The 20,167-nt window shown below is 41.5% G+C and overlaps 1 protein-coding gene across 19 annotated transcripts in view; it reads left to right on the top strand.

The window, feature by feature from the left end:
- RBFOX2 (RNA binding fox-1 homolog 2) overlaps window positions 1–20,167 on the top strand; it is a 168,276-nt gene that overhangs the window by 127,168 nt on the left and 20,941 nt on the right. For 16 of the 19 annotated variants that reach the window (XR_012657548.1, XR_012657543.1, XM_075076150.1 and 13 more), the window contains 2 exons: window positions 9,477–9,530; window positions 18,734–18,826. Coding sequence is in view for 17 of the 19 variants with exons in the window: in XM_075076150.1 (XP_074932251.1) it covers window positions 9,477–9,530; window positions 18,734–18,826 (147 nt within the window). In the remaining 2 variants the exon portion in view is untranslated. The remainder of the gene's footprint in view (window positions 1–9,476; window positions 9,531–18,733; window positions 18,827–20,167) is intronic. The other 3 variants (XM_075076111.1, XM_075076064.1, XM_075076082.1) reach the window with 1 other exon arrangement.

The raw sequence follows: 20,167 nt of genomic DNA, 5'->3' as shown, positions 1-20,167 counted from the left end.
TGTATTTACTTTGTGCAAACAGAATATGGCATCAGGCAGTGATGTAAGGAGCTTTAGAAGAGTCTGTTTCTTCGAGTTTAAACAATTGGCAGGATAACTGTCCAGGAAGGTACCTTTAAAAGGGAAGTATTAATGGAATCTATAAAGTATTCACCAAAATCATACTGATGGTCAAAAAGGCTTGATTCCACAGTCACTGAAACTGTGTTAATAAAACACAGTGGGGCAGGGAGGATGAAGAGGAGGAGGAAGTAAATGTCAGTGAATATAAATGTAAACTTAAAGAAGCAGGTGAGGAAGGAAATGTGCTAATCATGGAGATACTGGTGATGTAGGTTCAGAGAAGGCATCAATCTTCTATATGCAAAGAGAGAAGATCTAGGTGTAGGTCCAATATAAAATTAGGAGAGTTGTGTGTTTCTGGGGAAAAAAAATCCTAATGAAACCAAAAACACCAAACAAAGACCATCAAAAAACCCCAGCTTGCTGTGTTTATGATGTAACAGGAGATATTTGTACCGTATCTGGTTTTGTATGTAATTTATAACAAAGGAGGATGACACAGTGCTCCCTAATACTTAGCAGATCTAGACAAGGTACGTTCCAAGATAATAGCCAAAGCAAGGAGCTCTGTTAATTTTCAGCCAATTCTTGTAAGCTAGGGAAGCTGCAGGAGGCTGGAGTGCTGCCCACCAGGATTCACTATTAAAAAATCGAAAGGGGTGACCCAAAGAGCTACAGACTGATTATCCATATGTTGATCTAAGATAAGAATAATTTTGGAATGCTAAAAAAAAACATTAGAATATGAAGAAATCGTTTAGTGTCTATTCAGTGTGACTTTGTAAAATGTAATAGACATCTTTTAGGACAAATATTGTCCAGTCTATTTTGACAAGATTGTACAAAGCAATACTGATACAGTTGAACATTGCTTAACCAATTGAATTCATCCAAGTGACCAATTTTGCCTTTTTTTTTAAGAAAAAGAACACTTAAATCAACACAATACACATTAGAGGGATTTAAAACCTCTTTTAAAGATAGATAATAAAAAAAAGTAACTGGGGAGACATCAGTAATCAAGACTGTTTCTGGTGTTTGTTTTTCCAGGGACCTGTTTCAGTCACAGTCCTGTACAGCATCTGTATCAACCCATGGAGACAGTACTATTAAAACCTTGCCAGTAAGGTTTGCAGATGAAAAACTATTTGAGGAGGAGGAAAGAGAAAGATAAGGTTACTGTTAGGGAATGACTTGAAATACCTGGTCAACTGACAATAAATCCAACAAAAAAGTGTTTGATGCAGCTCAGTGCAGAGTACTGAGTATGTGCGAACTGGGCTGTGCTTTTAGGATGGAAAGCTTTCTTTAGAAAACACAGATTTGGGAGAGTACTAGTGATTGTTGAAGATAGTCGCTTCAGCAATGCAAAGGGTGGTGTCAGGTTGAAGGAGGGATGTGATCTCACTCATGTTGAAAGCTGAAGCCTGACTGCGTAATTTTCTTCAGTTCTGAGATCAGTTTAAGACCAAAAAAAAACACTCCAGGGCTTGGCAGATGAGCGGCTTTTAAACTGTGTAAGGTGTTGGGTACATGATTTACTCAGCTTATTAAAGAGAGGTTGGGAGATGACAAGTTCCGTACAGGTGCTTATGCGTGGATGATACCTACTAATAGGGCTTTTAGGTCTTGTTTACAGTAATAATAAGATTTTTCCAGTTGAAAGCTGAGATTTAACACAATTAACATTGAAATAAGAGAAAAATCATAATCATTTAGCATAATTTAAATAATGGAACAACTTACCAGGGAGTAGAAGAGTTGCCATCAGTGTCAAAAACAAGTTGGCAACTCTTTTCAAAAATCTTATTACCCAGTTTTTGAGGGACGTTTTTCAGCTAGTGTGTGTAAAGACTCCAACATGATGGTAGTAGTCTTCTTAAGTGCAGATAGGCTGTCCCCTTCCTTACTGGACTATGTATGCAGAAGAAAAGCTCATGTTTCCCTCAACATGTTTCCAGTCCTTTCAGCTTTGTGCTATGATAGTGTCTGTGCTTGTACCCCATGGCTGACTGCCTCAGTCTTTCCCTCTTAGGCTTCAAGAAGCAGTTTTCCTCCCAGTATAAAACTGGCCAGGATAGTCTGGTCAGTTCTGGACTTCAGAGTCAGATGGACTTCAGAGTCTCCTGGGGAAGACGATGGCTGGGTTGAGCTGCCTGCAAGAGGAAAATCCATCTGTTCTCAGGCTGAATCACAAACTCCCTCCACAAAAACAAGCAAAGTGGATCGTTTTGGTAGTTCATATGGGTGTCTGTGCACTAAATCCTTCTTATCTGTTGTGAGAGTAACAGTATGAGGAGTCAGAATTGATGTTTCTCAGAATTGATGTTTCTCAAGAATCTTCAACTATTTTTAGAAAAGGAGATGTGTAAGATAAAAATAAGGACTATGTTGATGATGATTGCAGGTGAAGGTGGGATAGCTCAGTACAGGGTGTGAATTCCCTCAGGCTCTGGCTTCAGAAGAAGACATTGCCTTTTCTTAAAAACCTGCTCACTCCACGGCTGCTATTTGTAGGCCCTTAACTGCTTCTGGTGGGGAACATCATCAGCCCAGTGGATAAAGGGGTTTTGTGCATTATCAGCTATAGGAATAATAATAATGCGTAGCTGTTTTATATGAAGGTGACCATTCTGTCACATTTAATAATTTCACTTAATGAAGTTATTAATAACTTCATTTATTAAAGGTGACAGAATGGTAGCTCCTTTTTTTTTAACATTGGATTTTAAGGCAGGCGATGTTGTTACCCTTTTCCTTCTCTAAGCATAATTCATATCTCTATGGTGCATGTTTTTGGTAGACCACTGCCTTGTATGACCCAAACAGCACAGCTCTGGGAGCTCAGATATTTTTGGAAGCTATTGTAGCCTTCAGATCTCAGCCACTGGGGAAACATTTTGGCACTTTGCACTTCCTAAAATACCTCAGTGAATATAATGTCTCATCCAGTTTCATTCTGGTGTCAAGAGTGCAAAACACCTCCATGAGCCTATAGTTCAAGGCTACAACAATAACAAGCTAGACTACAGCTCTTTCTCACCAAGAATTTGGTAGAATTTTAAGTCTGTATTTGCCAGTAAATAAATTTAAATACACAAGTAATTCATGATACACAACTACTGGCAATGGCAGAAAACTACTAATTTGGCATCAAGGTAAGTAGGTAAATAAACGATAGACCAAGAAGCACTGACCTACAGGTGTTGATGCAGCAAGGCCTGAAGTACAGCGATAGGAAAATTGCTGAAAGGGACTCTGCTTTCTGAGTGGATTGGACATCTGAAGGAGGAAATCCTGTCTTCTGGATATCAAGATGTATTTTAGTTTTTTCATCTCTGGATAGTACTGATGGCCACTGATCACAGGTAACAAGTCCTACATGCCAGTACTGGAGAACAAATGTTCTGACACAAGGTGGCCTCTTTGTGACAATTCTTGTTTTCAAGCTCTTCCTGCAATAAGAGAGAGCTCCAGCCCTGTCATGGGGCAGGACTTTGTTCCCCCTGATGTTGGTTAGAGTTAGAAGAGGCGCTGCTGTTTATACTGATATGTTTCACCAGGGCAATTTCTGGAATCACCTTTTGCAAAGAACTGGTGTGCTCAGTGCTACTTGAGCATTCTGGTTTGTCTGCGTGCATATGCTGGGGACCACGGTACTTCAGCTGTCAGCAGCTATTGTACTGTCTGTCTTGATCTGCAAAAGCTATGTGCTGATGCCACAGGACATAAAAACTTCTGTAGTGACCATCTGGTGGAAGACAGCGATGACTGGATCATACATTTATCAAAGATTTGTTTAGGTTTTCATACGAGTTACTAGAAGAGTCTGCAGTGAGACTGGGCTGAATGTAATTTAGGGAACAGTGCTGTGCTGTACCTGGATTTACTTGAATAAAGGGCCTGGGTAAAATTACATGGAGTTGTCTTTTATAACCCAGTTTTATATGGATTCGGTCTACATGTCTTGAGTCCTCTCAAATTGAGATTTGAATGTATGCTGCTTTTGTGGGCATGGGTCCAAGTACCTTTTCCATACCAAGTAACAGTGCAGTCACACCTCTGCAGACGGTGCAAGGCAGGAACAAGGAGCTGAAAGTGTAGATCAGGAAGCTGGACTGGTGTTAAGATCTCTGGAACGCTACCCTGTGGTACTGTTCACCCCCATCTCACTGGTTTGTGTGAAAATCTTTTATTTGTGAGTCAGAGGATTAAAAATGACTGAGAAATTATGTTCCTCGTCACTTTGTTTGCTGGGATGACTGTGGTCTGTAAATACTGTTAAAAATCTGTGCTCGTTGTGTGGCTTCCTTTTAAAGTCTGGTTTCTTAGAAAACATGTGTTTTGTTGGGCATCAGGTCAACCCTAATAAGGGCTTGTTGGTGCTTGTATACTGTCTGTTCAATTGGTAAACTATGGTAACGCTTTGGTCTGAATCCTTGATGCTTCCATCTTCCTGTCAGCAAAGCATACTGGTGCAGCTTGGCTGAACAAGGTTGGTTGTAGCAGGGTTGGACTCACTATTTTGAAGAGATGTGACCCAACTTTAGGTGAGGAAGTTCATGTACTGATAGCAGCGTAGCTCTGGCAGGCCCCGGGCTGCCATAACTAGGCACTGACTAATACACGCCACAATGGAGCCAGCTGTTCTCAGCTGAAAGTATATCCCATGTAGCTGGGAGCATGGGTAGGATGCTCTCTGCAGCATGGACCTATCCTGCATAGGAAACGCTCTTGCTCACACACTTCAAGTCCCTGAGGACCTGAAATGGTTTCTTGCACAGTAGATTGGTTTTCTGGCTATTTTGAATTTTGGCCATGTTTGAGAATGGACTGTTTGTCGCCTTCAAGGTTTAGATAGTTCACTGCACTTGTCTCTAAGCGAATTTTGTAGGGCCAGTGCAAAGCTGCTTGGGCATACAGAGTTCTCTTGCAGGGATGTGAGGTTGTCACATGGTGTCTCACATTACCTTTTGTTGTTCTGTGTTTTCTAGAGAATTTGCCTTGTACTCCCTGTTGTTTGCATCTTTAGGGTTAAGTTATTTGTCTGGCACGTTTTTGGAGCTGTTTTTGAAAGCTCTAGACAGAGAGAGGAGGCAGGGCCAGCTGGAACAGCATACAGGAGGGGCCCTACCAAACTGTCAGTGCCTTGGAAGGCAAAAGCTCTCTGGTGCCAGAACTCTCAAATTTATTATATGTAATGTAGTTACATCCTCCGCTGGAAAAATCTGCTGCCTTCATGTCATCTGGGTGGAAAGAAGCACACAGCATGCATATACCTTTTCTTGCACAATGCCCTTGCATCTATGATAAGGTACATCATGTTCAAGCAAGCAAATTGGGTTCTGGTCATAGCTGATGTCTGTTAATATCTTTATGCCTCTTAAAACTGTGATTTCCAAGAGCCCCTGCTACCACTGTAGAGGAGAGGAGATGATTCTCATTTACCTGCATTTACCTGCTTTACAGAAAAATAACTAACAGCTGGTACAGGGTCACTTCAGGGAATGGAGCACGAAGATAAAACAAGATCCTGTAGCTCCTATGCCGTGGCATGACTGGAAGCGTGTGTGTGTGTATATATATATATCTAGCCATCATATGGCGTATACATGTGCAGCTCTTGGAGGAGGCTTCTTATGCAGCCTGACGTGTGATGAGGGATGCTGGCTTCTTGGTCACACAGTAAGCTTTTTAAGTCACAGTGGGGAGCACTTGAGATGTGTAGTCTTGCAATGACTTTTTCAGAGGCTGTGAGCTCTGCTGAGAATTTTTCTGCCCCAGCTGCTGTGCAGGGTTGTAAGTAGAAGTTCTTGTTAGTCATTGAGTGAACAAATCAGGTCTGTGAGCACAGTAATTCGTGTCTTCAAGGTTAGAGATTAGAGGATTGGTTCTCATGGATGACCTAAGCATGTGTCTTGTTTTATTTGGCTAGACCCTCTGTCTGCTGGAAAATACAAACATGCCTGTATACATGATTTTAAAAAATTACTGTGGGGGCATGTGGTGTTGACCCTTGTATTTAGACGGCCTAGCATTTTCCATACAAAAATTGTGACCTTTCACTAAGGAGCTCTTAAAACTTCCATTATTTGCAGTAGGCTATTGACATTTGGTAGGGGAAGGACCATCAGAGAACAAAGTGCCTTTCTATGTTCCACTAAATTAGATTCAGCTTTGAAGGAGATATAAACTGTTAAAATGAACTAGTTCTTTTTTCCTGCTTCCATTCTTCAGGAAAATTCTGGCATGCTACCAAAAATAAGTGCCTCCAGTGCTGGACCTGCGGTGTCCGTTGCGGCAGTGAGGACAAGAGCTGTGGTGTTAGGAGCTGTCAGAGCCGCTGTGGCAACAGCTGCAGCAGAGTCTTGAAGAGCCCAACACACATCCTCCTGCCTCTCAGCTATGCTGCTTTCCTCCAGGGAATTTCATGGAGCGGGAAGCTCCTCCCCACCAAACCTCAGTTCAGCAGTTAGCCCCTGTTCTCTCTATTCCTTCTCTCGCAGGCAGGTCCTTCTCTTCTGCCTCTTCAAACACCCACAGTTCCTAGGTAGAAAAGAGATTGGGATGGTTTGCATGGGTGGATGTAGCCCACTGCAGTAAACATCAAGCCTGTGCTTGCTGCAACCACAGGATTTGGTGATCTTAATTCTGTTGTCCAGGAAATCACATACATCCTTCATCTACAGGGCAAGGAGGCATCCCTGACACATCTCATAGAGCTAGGTGAGACCACTTGCATTCAGCATTACAGCCAGCTTTTAGTCAGCCACAAGAAATTTAACACACAAGACAGGATTTCCTGTTGGTGTGGAGACCCTGCATGGTGAGCTCAGCCGAATGGGGCTGGCAGGCAGCGCTGGCAGTAATATCCAAGGATCCAGGCCCAGCTGGGTGTGGAGAAAGGGGAAGATGGCAGGGCATAACTGTGCACCAGAAGCTGCACAGTTTGTTCTCTTTCAAGATGATCCTAATGAGGTAGAAAATGGTGATTTTTGATGGCTTTTAAGATTCTGAAAATAATTTTTGCATTTGCATTTATCGAGAGCCTGGCTGTTTCAGCGTGTGTGGTAAGGCTAGGCAGCTGAGCTGATGTGGCAGGGGCAGACCCTGTTCTCGGGCAGGGTGTGCTACTTTCCACTCCTCCTTGCTTCTCAGAGCCCTAATGCTCACCTGACGCTTTGAGCCACTTCAGATCATTAACTTGTCAGAAACTTCGTATTTATTCCTTTTGTTGGGCTAGTGTTTCGCAGGATTGGTGAGCTGTATCAGTTTTTCTACAGGTGAGAATGAAAACGGGCCAGCTTTAGGAAGCTGGTGAGACCAGACAAGGAGGGACAAGGGAGCAGGGGCAGCCCTTCAGCAGCTGCGAGCTGTTAAATTGGTTCGGCCCCTGTCGTGTAACAACACTGAAATAGTCTACCAAGAAAGCAATCATGACTGATTTCTTTCATGGCAGTGCCCAAGCCATATGCAACAAAGACAACAAAAAGCAATCAACAGCTAATCTCCTTTATAGATAAGCCCACACCAAGTGTGGGATAGAAATAGAAAATGTATTTTAGCTGTGATTGGCACAGCAGTGGTCAAAAGAGGATCCAGCGTGGATCAAGCCTAAGCTGTTGAGATGTTGAGGTTTCAAGGAAGATGCATGTTTACATTAGCATTATTCAAACTTTGTGTAACATGGGATATTGTGAATTCAATTGTTCTTAGGATGAATAGAAGATCGAGTATTGTCCTTAAACAATAGAACAATAAAAACAACATCTGTGAACCAAAATTCATAAAAGAATACAACTATCTCCTTTTTAAGAATGGAGAATGGAAGCAGACAGAAACTATTGCTAAAATTGTTGGAAGCATTTTGTTTGCTTAAAGACAGTTGTGGAATACTTGTTCAAGGGACTTTATAGCTTTTTATTGCTTTACATATTCAGAACTTCTCCTTAGTCATTATGGCTTGCTGTTGTAAATGTTCCATGTTTGCAAATCTGGCCACGAGTCTTTCAAGCAGGGCACCCACAAAATGAGCATTATACCCATTTGACTCTGAATAGAAAGGTTAATTTTTTTAAAAAATGGCAAATATTACATTAAGAGCACTGTGGCAAAGTGGAGAGTGTCCCAGTGCCCGGAGGCTGTGTTCATCATCTTTCCGAATTGTGAAACCATCCTTTCTTGTTGACCCTTCCTTAATTTGCTACCACCTTTAAATCTTCTGCAAGCAGTGAGATCAAAACCATGTTGACGGAAGCTTTTGTAAATAACGGGGTAGGAAAAATGGTCAGACATAGCAGTTGCCTGAATGCCTCTCTAGAATGAGGGCTGCTCTGTATATACACTCCTGAAAATGAGATCTTAGACTTGTCTTTCTGGAGAGCAGACCTCCAGTTTGGAAATATAACATTTGACACTTCTAGAAGACAGAGTATCGCAGGGCTCTGTTGAAGTGGTGATGCTTTTACCTATAGGTTACTATAGGTTTGAATCTGACCAGTTCAGTAAAAATATTTTAATACGTTCCAAGGTGAAGTATGTGATCCATATATGGTTCCACAGAGTGTAGTAAATCTCCTTTCTAGCTTGTAGATCTCGTTTCCCATTTTTAATCTGCGCTAAGTAGGGAGCTCTTTGGAACCACTTGTTGAAACAGTGCATAGTAGTGGGGCCCTGCTCTCCTCAGGGTCTCCAGGCTGAGGCAGAGGTCAGAGTTGTATCGTACATCATAAAGTTGCATGGGTTATCGTCAACCTGCTATCAACAGCCTGTATGTCACCGGTTGAAGTAAAATGATATTTTCTGAAAAGCAAACTGTTAGGGGCTGGCCATTTTCCTGGTTTCTGAATCTGCCATCAATTGTTTTGAAGGCTTGGAGTTTAGGAAATTAAGGGCAGGGGAGAGAGGAAAGGAGATTTAGGGTTTGGAATCCCTGAGGTTGGGAGTCTTATGTGACTGTCTCCTCCAGAAAAACATCATCACTGTTAAGTTTCTCTTTGTGATAGCTGCTTCAGGAGGAAGATGAAGTGCTGAATTACATTTGAGAAATGTTGTTAGATGTCCGAGATGAAATCATATAACCATGTCTGAGGTGAAATAGTAGAATGAGGGAAGAAAGACTTGTTTAGATTAAAAGGGGCAAAAGAAAAACCACCTCAAAAGCCATCCCTAAAACTCTTCTTGAGTTTGTTATTCTTCCTTTAGAATTTTTTGAGAAAACCAGGGTCTGTGACCAAGAGGAGCTGCATGTCCTAACCCAAGAGAATTGGGTCATGTCACTGGGATTTTATGCCTTTGCCTGTATGCTAGAAATGGCAATATTCTCACCTTTCTTAGTGCACTAAGCCAGCCCCCAAAAGGTAGGAAAAATGGGATGCCAAAAATAAATCTTTTTTCCCTTTGTCTCTCTGCAGCAATTCGGCAAAATCCTTGATGTAGAGATAATCTTTAATGAGCGTGGCTCCAAGGTAAGTCCTGTTTCTGTACCCGTTTCTCTTGTTTTGATTGCAGAGTTAAAGGCAGTTCGTTGCCTAGAGAATATACTCTGTAGAGGTCAGCAGGAACTAGTGTGATGGGGGAAGGGAAAAGCTATTTTGGGGGCTGCCTCCTGTTCCCTCTGACTCCAGACTCTGAGCGTGGTCATTTCTGGGCAGCATATACAAATGCTCCTGGACACTCCTGTCTGTAATGTGGGATCAGGTTCCCAGCCTTTTGAACAAACAGGGAGTCAGTCACTTGAGCCTTCAGACCAACCTGTTCCCATTGCACTAGCAATGGGTGCCCTGTGGGGAAGGCAGAATAAGGTACAACAGCTTTGTGTGGTGGTGAGACTGTAAGAACAAAGCCTAATCCACCCACCCCCAACAACATTTTTGTTGCACTAAAATACTTCTATAGAAGAAACTGTCATATCTCATATGTGAAAGGATTTTATTTACTCTATTTTGCAGACTAACTCAGCACTTCTGTGATACCAACCTTTCATGTTTGAGATATTTGATGCTTAAAATGAGCATCCTCATTCCCCTTGCCCTGCCCCGTGTGGAACTCTCCCCACTGAATTTGCATTCAGAGACCTATTTTCATCTTACAGATATATTAAGAGGGAGTTTTTGTTGGGGTTAATGGTAATTCATTTTTCTGGAGATGAGATTTCAAATGTTGCTCAGGTCAGCTGCAGAGAGATTCAGTGATCTTTGTCCTAATTGGCAATTGGTTCTCATCACGTAACCAGTATCACCACAATGACAAATTGATGTGATTCTCTCTCTGCCCAGGAGGTTCAGCACTGGAATAGCAGGGAGTTTTGCAGGTCAGGAGCGAGGTGCATTGCCAAAGCTCTATGGGGGAAGCTTGCACAGTGCATGTCTATACTCTGCTTGACTTAATCAATGCTAAGATTCCCATTTTCAATTAAAAAAAAATTTCCCTCCTCCCCCCACGCACGTGTGCGCACATGTGTGCATGCACACAAGAGACTTTGAGGTTGCAATTCAGCTAAGCAGTCTTGGTTTAGAGTCTATGCCTTTCGCTTGGATTTGAGGTTCACAGTCTTAAGGTGGCCTCTTTGCTTCAACATATATTCCGGGGTATGTTCATGTTCAGAGCCCTCTGCAAATTTCCACCCATGCTGCCCAAGATGCATTTTGAAATTCTTCAGTCTGTGTATTAGCTGGAAACCAGAAAGCGGTTGATCTGTATACAAAAGTGAGTGTTAGCCCTTTTCTCATTCTTTGTGCCTAATACCATGGTTTTGGTTTTGTTGGCTTTTTGTTTGGTCTTTTTTTTTTTTATTTAAGTAAGACAGTCTGAAGAAGTAAATATCCATATGACTTAGTTAGTTTTATATCCCTTTTTCTGGATAAAAATCTATATGCCTTGCCAAAACAATCAGCTATGCTGAGTTTGTAAGTAGTTATTCTGCTCTCTGCTGTTCTTGTGATATTTATAGGCCAGAGCTATCTGTGAATTAGTCTTGATTTTAGTTATTTCTATTTGGCTTTGGGAGTAGCCTCTGGCCTCTATCAAATCCCTACTTGTTTGGATGTAATTGCAAAAGAAAGAACAAAAATAACTGGCCTGGCAAAGTGGTGAGCTCTATCCTTCATCCCCCACTGCCTGTGCTTTCCAGAACAGTGTTTTCCTCTCCACACATGAACTTTACTCTCTCTTGCCCATCCATACAGCCCTGTATTAAACGCCCACGGCTGCCCTTTCCCTTCTAGGCAACACTAACGTTGGAGGCTTTCTGTGAAGATTTGATTTATGACTGAAAAGTACCTTCTCACGCACTTGTTAAAAGCCCAAGGCTTCTGGTTTTCAGTTAAAACAAAAATTATTGCTGAAGAGTTCCTTGATGGGTTTTATCCTGAACCCTTAACAAATATATGAAAAAAGAAAGCGATCCAAAGACATGTTCTTCCAGTCCTTGACCATGCAGTTTTCTACTGCTTTTTTTGTCATCTTATAGCAAAAAGCAGTGGCAAAACTGAGAGCCTTGTGAGGGATGGGGCAGAATCTGAACAGAATGAGACAACACCCAGAGCAATTTTGTGGTATCTCGGCATCCTTCTCTGCCCAAAATAATTCCTGTTTTTAAAAGAATGCAAGATTATTCCTGCTTAGCATGAAAATGGGAGGCCCCAGTGTTTGAGTGGGGTGTAGCTGCACGAAGCACCTGGTATTCACATAATAATGGAAAACAGCAGTTTGGTGATCTGATGGTGAAGCAAAGGAAATGGATCTTTCTGGAGGCCACTCACTCACTCTTGGGTTCTTCCTCCACCTTAGGAAAAAAAAATAATCTGAATGCATTTTCCTGCCCTGTGGTTTCCATTCTAATTAATGATATGAAACCTCTCTCTCTTCTTCTCCTCTTCCTCTCTCTTGGGAATCCGAAAGCAGATGCTCCTGCTGCCTGCCTTGTGCTGTGTTCTCAATGCTCCCTTCCCTCCCCCGGGTTCCTAAGGGTTGTAGGGTTTTGTGTATATGTTATGTAAATATTTAAAAGGTACAGTGGTAAATCCCAAACTGCGCTGGGTTTGCTCCCACCCAGTGTACAATGGGGTTGAGCAGCGCTTTGTCCCTGCCGAGCTGTGGCAGGAGATCTCTGCTGGGATCGCTCTAGTGCTGGTCGGTAGGAGGGACTGGAGGAAGCGTGTGGGTTGCATTCTTCCTGTTGAATCCACCTGAGATGACCAGGCAGTTTTCTTTGACAGTCTGGGGGAGCTATATCAAACTAGCTGCATCTTCAGCATCTCTGTGTGTTTAGGAAGTTTGGTGACGAAAGAGAGAGCAGCGTGTGTCTGCCACAGCTACCTTGCACCTCAGGTTCTTGCATTTGGCTTAGGAAATGTTGTTTCTTTTGACTTTCTGTGTCACAGCAGAGTAGGAGGCAGTTAATAATTAGTTTTGCTGATTCTCCTCTCCAAGCAATGTGAATTCTTGTTTCCTAACTCAATTTCTGCCCAGATTCAATCTGTTTAGTGGGATTATATGGGCCCTGGTAGACTTCACACTGATGTTGCTTTGCTAGTTATGAGAAACAAGACAGAAACTTTAAGCATCCCTTGAATTTCATTTTGTTTTATTCTTGTTTAATAGAATGACATCAGTCTTCCCTTGATGTGTTTGGTTTTTTGCTTGCTTCCAAGAAACTGTTTGTTTCATTTGTTCTGTTTACCATTACATTTCTGGTTCTGACCCGTGTAAGTACCTTTAAATAGCATTGTGCTCATGGTTGCAGTTTACCATGCACTTCACTGAACCGTGAATAAAACAACTCCAGAGGAAGTTGAGAGAGGGAGGATTCCTGCTCCTTTTGTTAGTGGAAATGCATCCTCTAGATGCATATTTTTGTACTGTTGTGCTGAACCGAACAAGTGGATGTATTTGCAGAATTAATGCAGTCTGCCTGCGTAACGAGTACCCTGTGGCATTCGTAAAGCTGCAGGGGAAGGGAATCCAAGCTCTTTGCTCATCAGCTGTGTACCATGTGACATTCCAAGATGTGCCCTCGATGACATTCAGAGACCAAGAGTGCGTAAGCACATAGTAAAATCTTGGCTTGAAGAGGTAGAATTTTTTTTAGGTTTTCAAATGGTGAGAGTTCATATTAGTGCAGATTGCAAGCTTGTGGTTTCAGGATCGTGTAAGTTTATGTCCTTCACTTCCTTCTACTTGGGAGACTCAGGTCTCTGAGTTCTTGTACAGGACTGAAGTGTCTAGAAAAGCTCCATTTTTGATTAAAAAATTAGTTGTATAGTACCTTACATCTTGTCTTCACAAAGAAATTATACCTGTTAGTGAGTGGAGTTCTGCAAGTAAACCTGTGCTAATTAAAACCTTGTGCAGAAAGCTGTGTGGAAACACTTAGGCGGTTTTTGTTTGCAGTTAACTGTAGGTTGAGATAAGAATATGAGTTTAGGTTTTGCTAAGTGTACCTAAGAGACTGTACGTTTGCATGTGCATTTATTTCTTCTTTGAATGGATTAGGTGCTTTGAGTTGAGCTGCTCTTGTTCTGGAGTTAGTTTCCACTAAGTGGCACAGATACAACCCCTTGTTACATAAAACAAATTAGAGGTCTTGTTTTCATTTTAATTCTGTTTTCATAATTCTTGTTCAGATGTCATCAGTTGAGCCAGAAATACAAATAGTGTTATTAACACAAAGAGGCTTAATAACAAATTAAATACCAGTGACCAGCATAGCTTTCTCAGGTCACCAAATCCCTTTGTAATGCCAGTGGTATGAAGGAGACGTGACCTGCGTCCCTTTATCCTAGTTCAGTGAGGTACAGTTTTATGCCTTCAACTGTGCCGTACTAAACTAATGAGTTAAATTAGTCCATACACTGAACTGGTTTATTTAAGGCTGAAGTTGATCGGTTGATAGTATAAGCTGATTTACTGCTCCTGTGGGAGTGCCTTCCCAGTAGCACTCGTTTCACTGTGTAGAGAGTTGAATCCTGGGTGCTAAATTAGCAAAAAAATGATACAGCAGGGAGAGGGAGAGGAACGAGTTTGTCCTCTGACAGTTTAGCTAGTTGAACTCACAGACCACACAGTAAGATCCAAGATAGATTGAGGGGAGGAGGAGGAGCACACAACCGGGGACAACATGGGGCCGTGAAACCCCTGACCTGAGTTGGCTGGAGCGGCTCTGAAGCCCAAAGCTCGTGTTGAGCAGCAGTGCTGGCCAGGCTCCCGCCGTTTGCTCCCGGCCTCTGCCCCCTCCTCAGTTTTGCAGGAGGATTGGCAGTGGCAGCAACACAATGAAATGATCCAGGTTAAAAACAGCCCTGCATGTTTTTTTTGAAGATGTATTTATGGTTTTTTAGCCAGATTAATTTCTGCATCTGGTTCACCAGCTTGCACAGGTACACAGACAGGTGCTTTATGCATATATGCCTTAACGCACTCAAAGTGTGGCACAGGCAGGGGGGAGCTGGAAGAGCTGCTGAAAATAGTGGCAGCTTGGTTTATGCCAATTCCCTCACAGATTTGAAGTGTGCATTTGTGTGTGTAACTTCAATAATATGTTTCTGAATTTCATGCTGTGTTTCTGTTGGTGTATTCAGTCCAGCTCATCTCAGGTGGATTATAGCTGAAACCCTCCTACTCTCTCCAAATGCCTTGGAAACAGGTAGCCTAAACTGCTGTCTCCTTGGCCATTTTTTTCCAGGCTCCTAAAAGTTTGCTTATTATGGAAATAAGGAATAAAAAAAAAATATCAAAAAAAGCCCCCACAAACTTGGTTAAAAGTGAGCACAGCAGCAGATGATGGCAGGGCCGGTTGCTGGCTGCATGCTCCAGTGGTACAAGGCAAAGACGCTGCTATTGAGGTGACTGGTCTAAACTCCGTGACAAATGAAGGGTTAACAATGCATGGATTTCAAGGGGCTCTGTTTAGTTTCCTTTGGTTTTATTTTCTTTTTTTATTTTATTTTATTTTACTTTATTTTTTGTTGTGTTTTTTTTTTTTTTGTTTAATTTCTGTGTTCTGGCCACACCCAGGAGAACCGTCTGCTTTTGATTTCTCCCTTTACGGTTACATGGTAAATTTTCTTTCTCATTCTTCAGAGATGGAAACGTTCAAATACTATATATACATTTTTTTTTCACTGCTCATCATGTTGCTTGTTATTTATTGCAGAGTCTGAGGCCAGACTAAAAGGGTGGCAGTTACTCGGTCTCTTCAGGCCCTTTGAATAAACCTTTGGGTAAAAGGGGTTAGTCTGGCACTGCAGATTACTCACCAGTCCTAAAAATGTTTGCTGGGGTTATTTAGTGTTTGCTGGGTACACTGAGGCTTAAACTTATTTTCTGCTTGGGAGAAGTTCATGGCAGTTGCTGGTGGAAAGGAGTTGTTAAAAATTTCAGCCTTGTTATCATAATAGCCTTATTAAACCCAAGCTATTTGTATAATCTAAATTTTAAAAGCCTTAAGCATTTTTTTACCCAGGATTGTATCTTCCCTCCTTCTGGCTCCATATCTAGTAATTTGGAGCAAACCAGTACCTGCTATAAAGCTAAGCTAGTAAATATTGAACATCTGCCACCTCTTTTTCTTCTTTCTTTCTTTCTTTTTTTTTCCATGGGCAAGACAATCTTGGGAGGGAAAACTGAGAAGTGTTTGTATGTGTATTTAGGTACAAATTAATCCCTATTCTTTACAGGTCATCTGTGAGAAGGAATTAAAATTATATGTATCTGCTATTTTTTCTTTCCCACATTAAAAAAGAATGTATATATAATTGCTAGTTTTTAAACTTACAAATAACAAAAATGTCAAGCATGGATCACCTGTTTTTCCTAATGAAAATTTGAATGTTTAAGATATGCATTAAGATGACAAATCAAGGGGGCACAAATACTGACTCTGCCAATAGTCAACTATGTAAAGAGTTAATTCAGCATTGACATTTAGTGGTTCTCAACAAAGAGAGATGCACAAGCTAAGGACTGATCTGTCAATAAAACAAAAATTGTGGTTAATTAGCTATGTTGTTCAGAATCAGATTAATTCTGTTTTAATTCACATTGTTAATTATTTTCATATAGTCTGCATGTGGATTGTACCCTACCTTGAGTTAACTTATTAAAAATAGTGAAAATTCCTAATTGAAGTTTAAAGGTATTTAATGATAATGTGATTTTAAAATCCCATACAGACTTCACTAATTGCAAACAAATGTGAATTAAAATAGTCTTAGTTTGGTTCTAGCCTGTACAGATTAATGTCTAAAAAATTACCTTCCCTCTGCTCACTAGCTTTCACATCATCACCGAAGACATAGATTTCATTTGGTCTCCACAGGCTTGTCTAGAACAAACAGAAATTTTGATGTAAAAAGAGAAGAGGGAAATAGAGATTCCTGTTGCAGTCTTCACCTCCCCTTCTCCCCCAGCCTTTTAAAGATGCTTTTTCCCCATTATATAGAACCAGAGGGAAAGGTATTGCTCTATTTCTCAGTCTTGCCTTTCTCTGTAGGGGTTCTTTGAAGCATACACGATACGCTGTCCCTTCATTATCAGCTTTGCTCTTATATACCCCTGTACCCTCCCTGCAACATATTTGAGTTATATGTAGTTGGGCAGTGTTAATAGCCCTGATCTCTTGTAGCTCCAATTCTAATCCATATAAACAGAGAACTTTTATGCTGTTCTGAAAAAGACATCAGTTTCTTATTTATATAGCTTTTTATTTATAGCTGGAGAAATGAAATCATCTGAAGTTTTAGATTATTGTGTTGGAGCCCAAAGGAGCACTCTTGTTGATCTCAACATGGCAGTACTTGTCCAGGTTCTTATTATTGCTGTTCAGGGGGAAAAAAAAAAAAAAGGAAAAAAAAACCCAAACCAAACCTGCATGTGTAATGGTTTGGTGCTCGAAACCTAGCTGTGGATGGTAAAGGCCAGCATGTGCAAGAATGATGGCTTGCTTGTGTCTTGTTGCTAACAGTGCTTAGAATTCAAGATGTCTTTTTTGTTTTAGTCCAGTCTGTACATATCAACCTCCGGCTGCACAGAGGGGGCCGCAAGGCTAGCATGCCGTTTGCCTGACAAGGCGTAGCTGTAGATCACTCACATCACCTTGCTCTCCAGTTAATGTCAGGAGTTTCCATTGTATCAGTTGCAAGCTTTGTTTTTCCTGCTCCCGAGGGTATCGGAGCCAGCAGAGATTACTCTCCATACATTAAATCAGTTTGCTTTATACCAAACCACTGGAGCTGGTTACTCCTGTTATCTTAAGATACCCTAAAAGCAGAACGACACAAATTTGTTGGGTTTTTTTTGTTTGTTTGGTAGTGGTTTGTTGTGGTGGTTTTTTTGGCCCCACTCTCTGTAATGGCACGAAGAATATCTCATCACAGTTGTCTGTAGTAGGATAGCATTTGTTACTAGCTAAAATCCTAATTCACTTGGTCACATTGGCTCTGTTTTAATGTCAGTGCACTCATCTCTGTGGAAGGAAGCATGATCTCTTATCCTGCCATGTTACACGGCTGCATGAGTTGGCAGCAGCATCAGCATGTAGGAGAGGCGTGTTGCATGCACCTTCATGGATGCGGTAATGCTCAATTTGTCTAACTAAAGGGACATTTTAGTAGTCCTTGAGTCTTTGTGGTTGCTCCAAGCAGGGCACATCAATTTTTCTGAACTTCATGGTCTAACTAGGCAGAGATTTGCTACTGTCTATGGCGCAGAGGTTGCCATCTCATAAGAAAGCCAAGTACGATGGGTAGCAGGGTGGGAGGGCCGTAGCAGTAGGTCAGCAGTGTCAGACAACTAAAACCTGCCTTTACTGATGAATCCATATTTAGGTGTTTAGATTTACACTCAAGTCCAACACAGTACTCATAGGAAAATAGAATGTGTGATACTCTAAATCTTCATGTTCAGTCACGTTTATTTGAAGGTGCCACCTAGAAGCCCTGCTTACTTTCAGGGCCCTATGCGTTACTAGGGAAGTTACAGGCATAGGCGTAGACATCAGCTGTACCCCGAAGAGCTTACAAGGGATGCTTTACAAACAGCCCTTCCTCTCAGCAGTTTTCTAAGGTAGGTAATTATTATTGTCTCCATTTTACAGGTGGGAAAAACAAGGTTCAGTGTTTCATTTGCCCAAAGCTTCGCAGAATTCCTGGTGCCAGGCGTGAACTCAGATTGCTGCTTGCTCTCGTAGCAGTTTCTCAAGAGAACGAAGTGCTGCTCAGTGTCGATGTCCTGTACTGTGTCTGGGGTGGGTGGGGGGTCCTGCAAAGCATGCCTGTTAATTAGCAGAGGGAAGAGGAGCCCTGCTTGGGCTTGACCAGCTTGCCTATGTCAGATCAGGGCTTAGTGTTTTTTAAACAAACAAACAAAACAAAACAAAAAAATTGTCTCGAGTAACTTTGTACTTCTTTTTTGGTCTGGCCTCAATTGCTTTTATGTTTTCTTTTTTTTTTTTTATTTACTCTTCTTATGATTACAGTTCCTTTATTTTATCGAATTTAATTTCTTTCATTTATGAAACATGCATGAACCAACAATGTGACTCTAAGAGGTTATTGCTGAGTTGTGCTGATGTCGATTTCATACTGTGATATTTTTTCTCTATTTACCTAGAGATCAGTATTTCAATATATAACGATGTGCATGTTTTCCCCCCTTCTCCCGCTGCATGCAGGGATTCGGGTTCGTAACTTTCGAGAATAGTGCTGATGCAGACAGGGCCAGGGAGAAATTACACGGCACCGTGGTAGAGGGCCGTAAAATCGAGGTGCATGTCTTCAGTAATTCAATTTCTTCTTTATATTTATTCTTTTGATTTCTTTTTGTGTCTTGCCTCACTTATTTCACATTTGGATCCCAGTCTCGTGTGTGCGTGTGTGTTTGTGTCTGTGTCCTTCACCTCCCTGCACTGAAATGTATAAAAGTTTACACCCCTTACAGACTATTTTTATTGTTGTTTTTTGGGTATTTTTTTCTTTTCTTTCTTCTTTTATTAAGTTTTTTTTCCCACCCACTCCAAATTTTTGCCCTTCTGCTGTCTTGATTTTTCCTTTGCTTCAGTTTGCGAGGCTCCGATTTCCTGTTACCAGGCCTGAACAAAACTAACTGAAAGAGTACTGTCCGACTTCTAACTCTGTGTCCAAAAAAGAAAGCAGGGGGCCAGCCAGTATCCTCTCTTTCCTCCGAGGCCAGTTCTCCTCCATGCAAGTGTGAGATGATGCCCGTGGTGGGAGGGGAGGGAAGGGGAGATGTGGGGCAGAAGCCCCGAGAGGGCTGTGCTATATACACGCCACTGGTTTCTTGACCTTCCTATGGTCAAGAGTCAGCTTGGTGAAAGCTAATCTTTAAAGTTTCTAGCTTTCACCTTAGGGGAGTGAAGGGTTAATGTTGGCTGGCCAACATGGCCATATATTGGGCATACCTGGTGGTGACCGGTTTGGTGTTACACTGTGGTGAAGGCTAACTGGCGTCTTCCCTCTCTCCCTCTTTCTTTGAAAGAAAAAAAGAAAAAAAGAGTACAAATATTAAAACAAAAAAGCCGCCGTTTTTGAGTAAGATGTCTGCATATTTTGCTTTTTTTTTGTTTTGTTTTTTTATTTCCCTTTTCAATGGTTTAGCGTTTAGGGCCCTTCACTTGACTCACTCTTTCCATGGTAACTATACACAATGCTGGCGATGGTACGAGTTGGCGGTAAGTGAAACAAAAGCGCTAGAGAAGAAGCTTTTTTTTTTAATTTTTCTTAAAATTACAAAAAACCAAAATTAAATAAGAAAGAAAAAAAATCCATCTGCCATCTCACATTAACACTACGAAATGTGATTTGACTTGTTGTCCCCACCCACCTCCTTCCCCCTTCTCCCCCTTTTATTTTCAACGCTGTTGAGTAATGCCGCCTGGACTTTGGATGTACATATCGTTTTGTAGCAGTCTGAGCTGTTTGATTACTGACTTCATGGTGATTTCCCCTTGCACATCTTACTCAGAGTTACTGAACTCCAGTTTGGCTGGTTTTTATTAATGCACCCATTTCCTCCTTTCTCTCTCCTGCCCCTTCTTTCTGCTGCTTTTTCTTTCTGAGACCTGTTTGTAGCTGTTACTGTTTGTTTT

This window comes from Phalacrocorax aristotelis, chromosome 1 (genome assembly GCF_949628215.1).
Source record: "Phalacrocorax aristotelis chromosome 1, bGulAri2.1, whole genome shotgun sequence".
In the NCBI taxonomy this organism is placed as follows: domain Eukaryota; kingdom Metazoa; phylum Chordata; class Aves; order Suliformes; family Phalacrocoracidae; genus Phalacrocorax; species Phalacrocorax aristotelis.
This window is presented reverse-complemented; position numbering and strand designations above follow the sequence as displayed.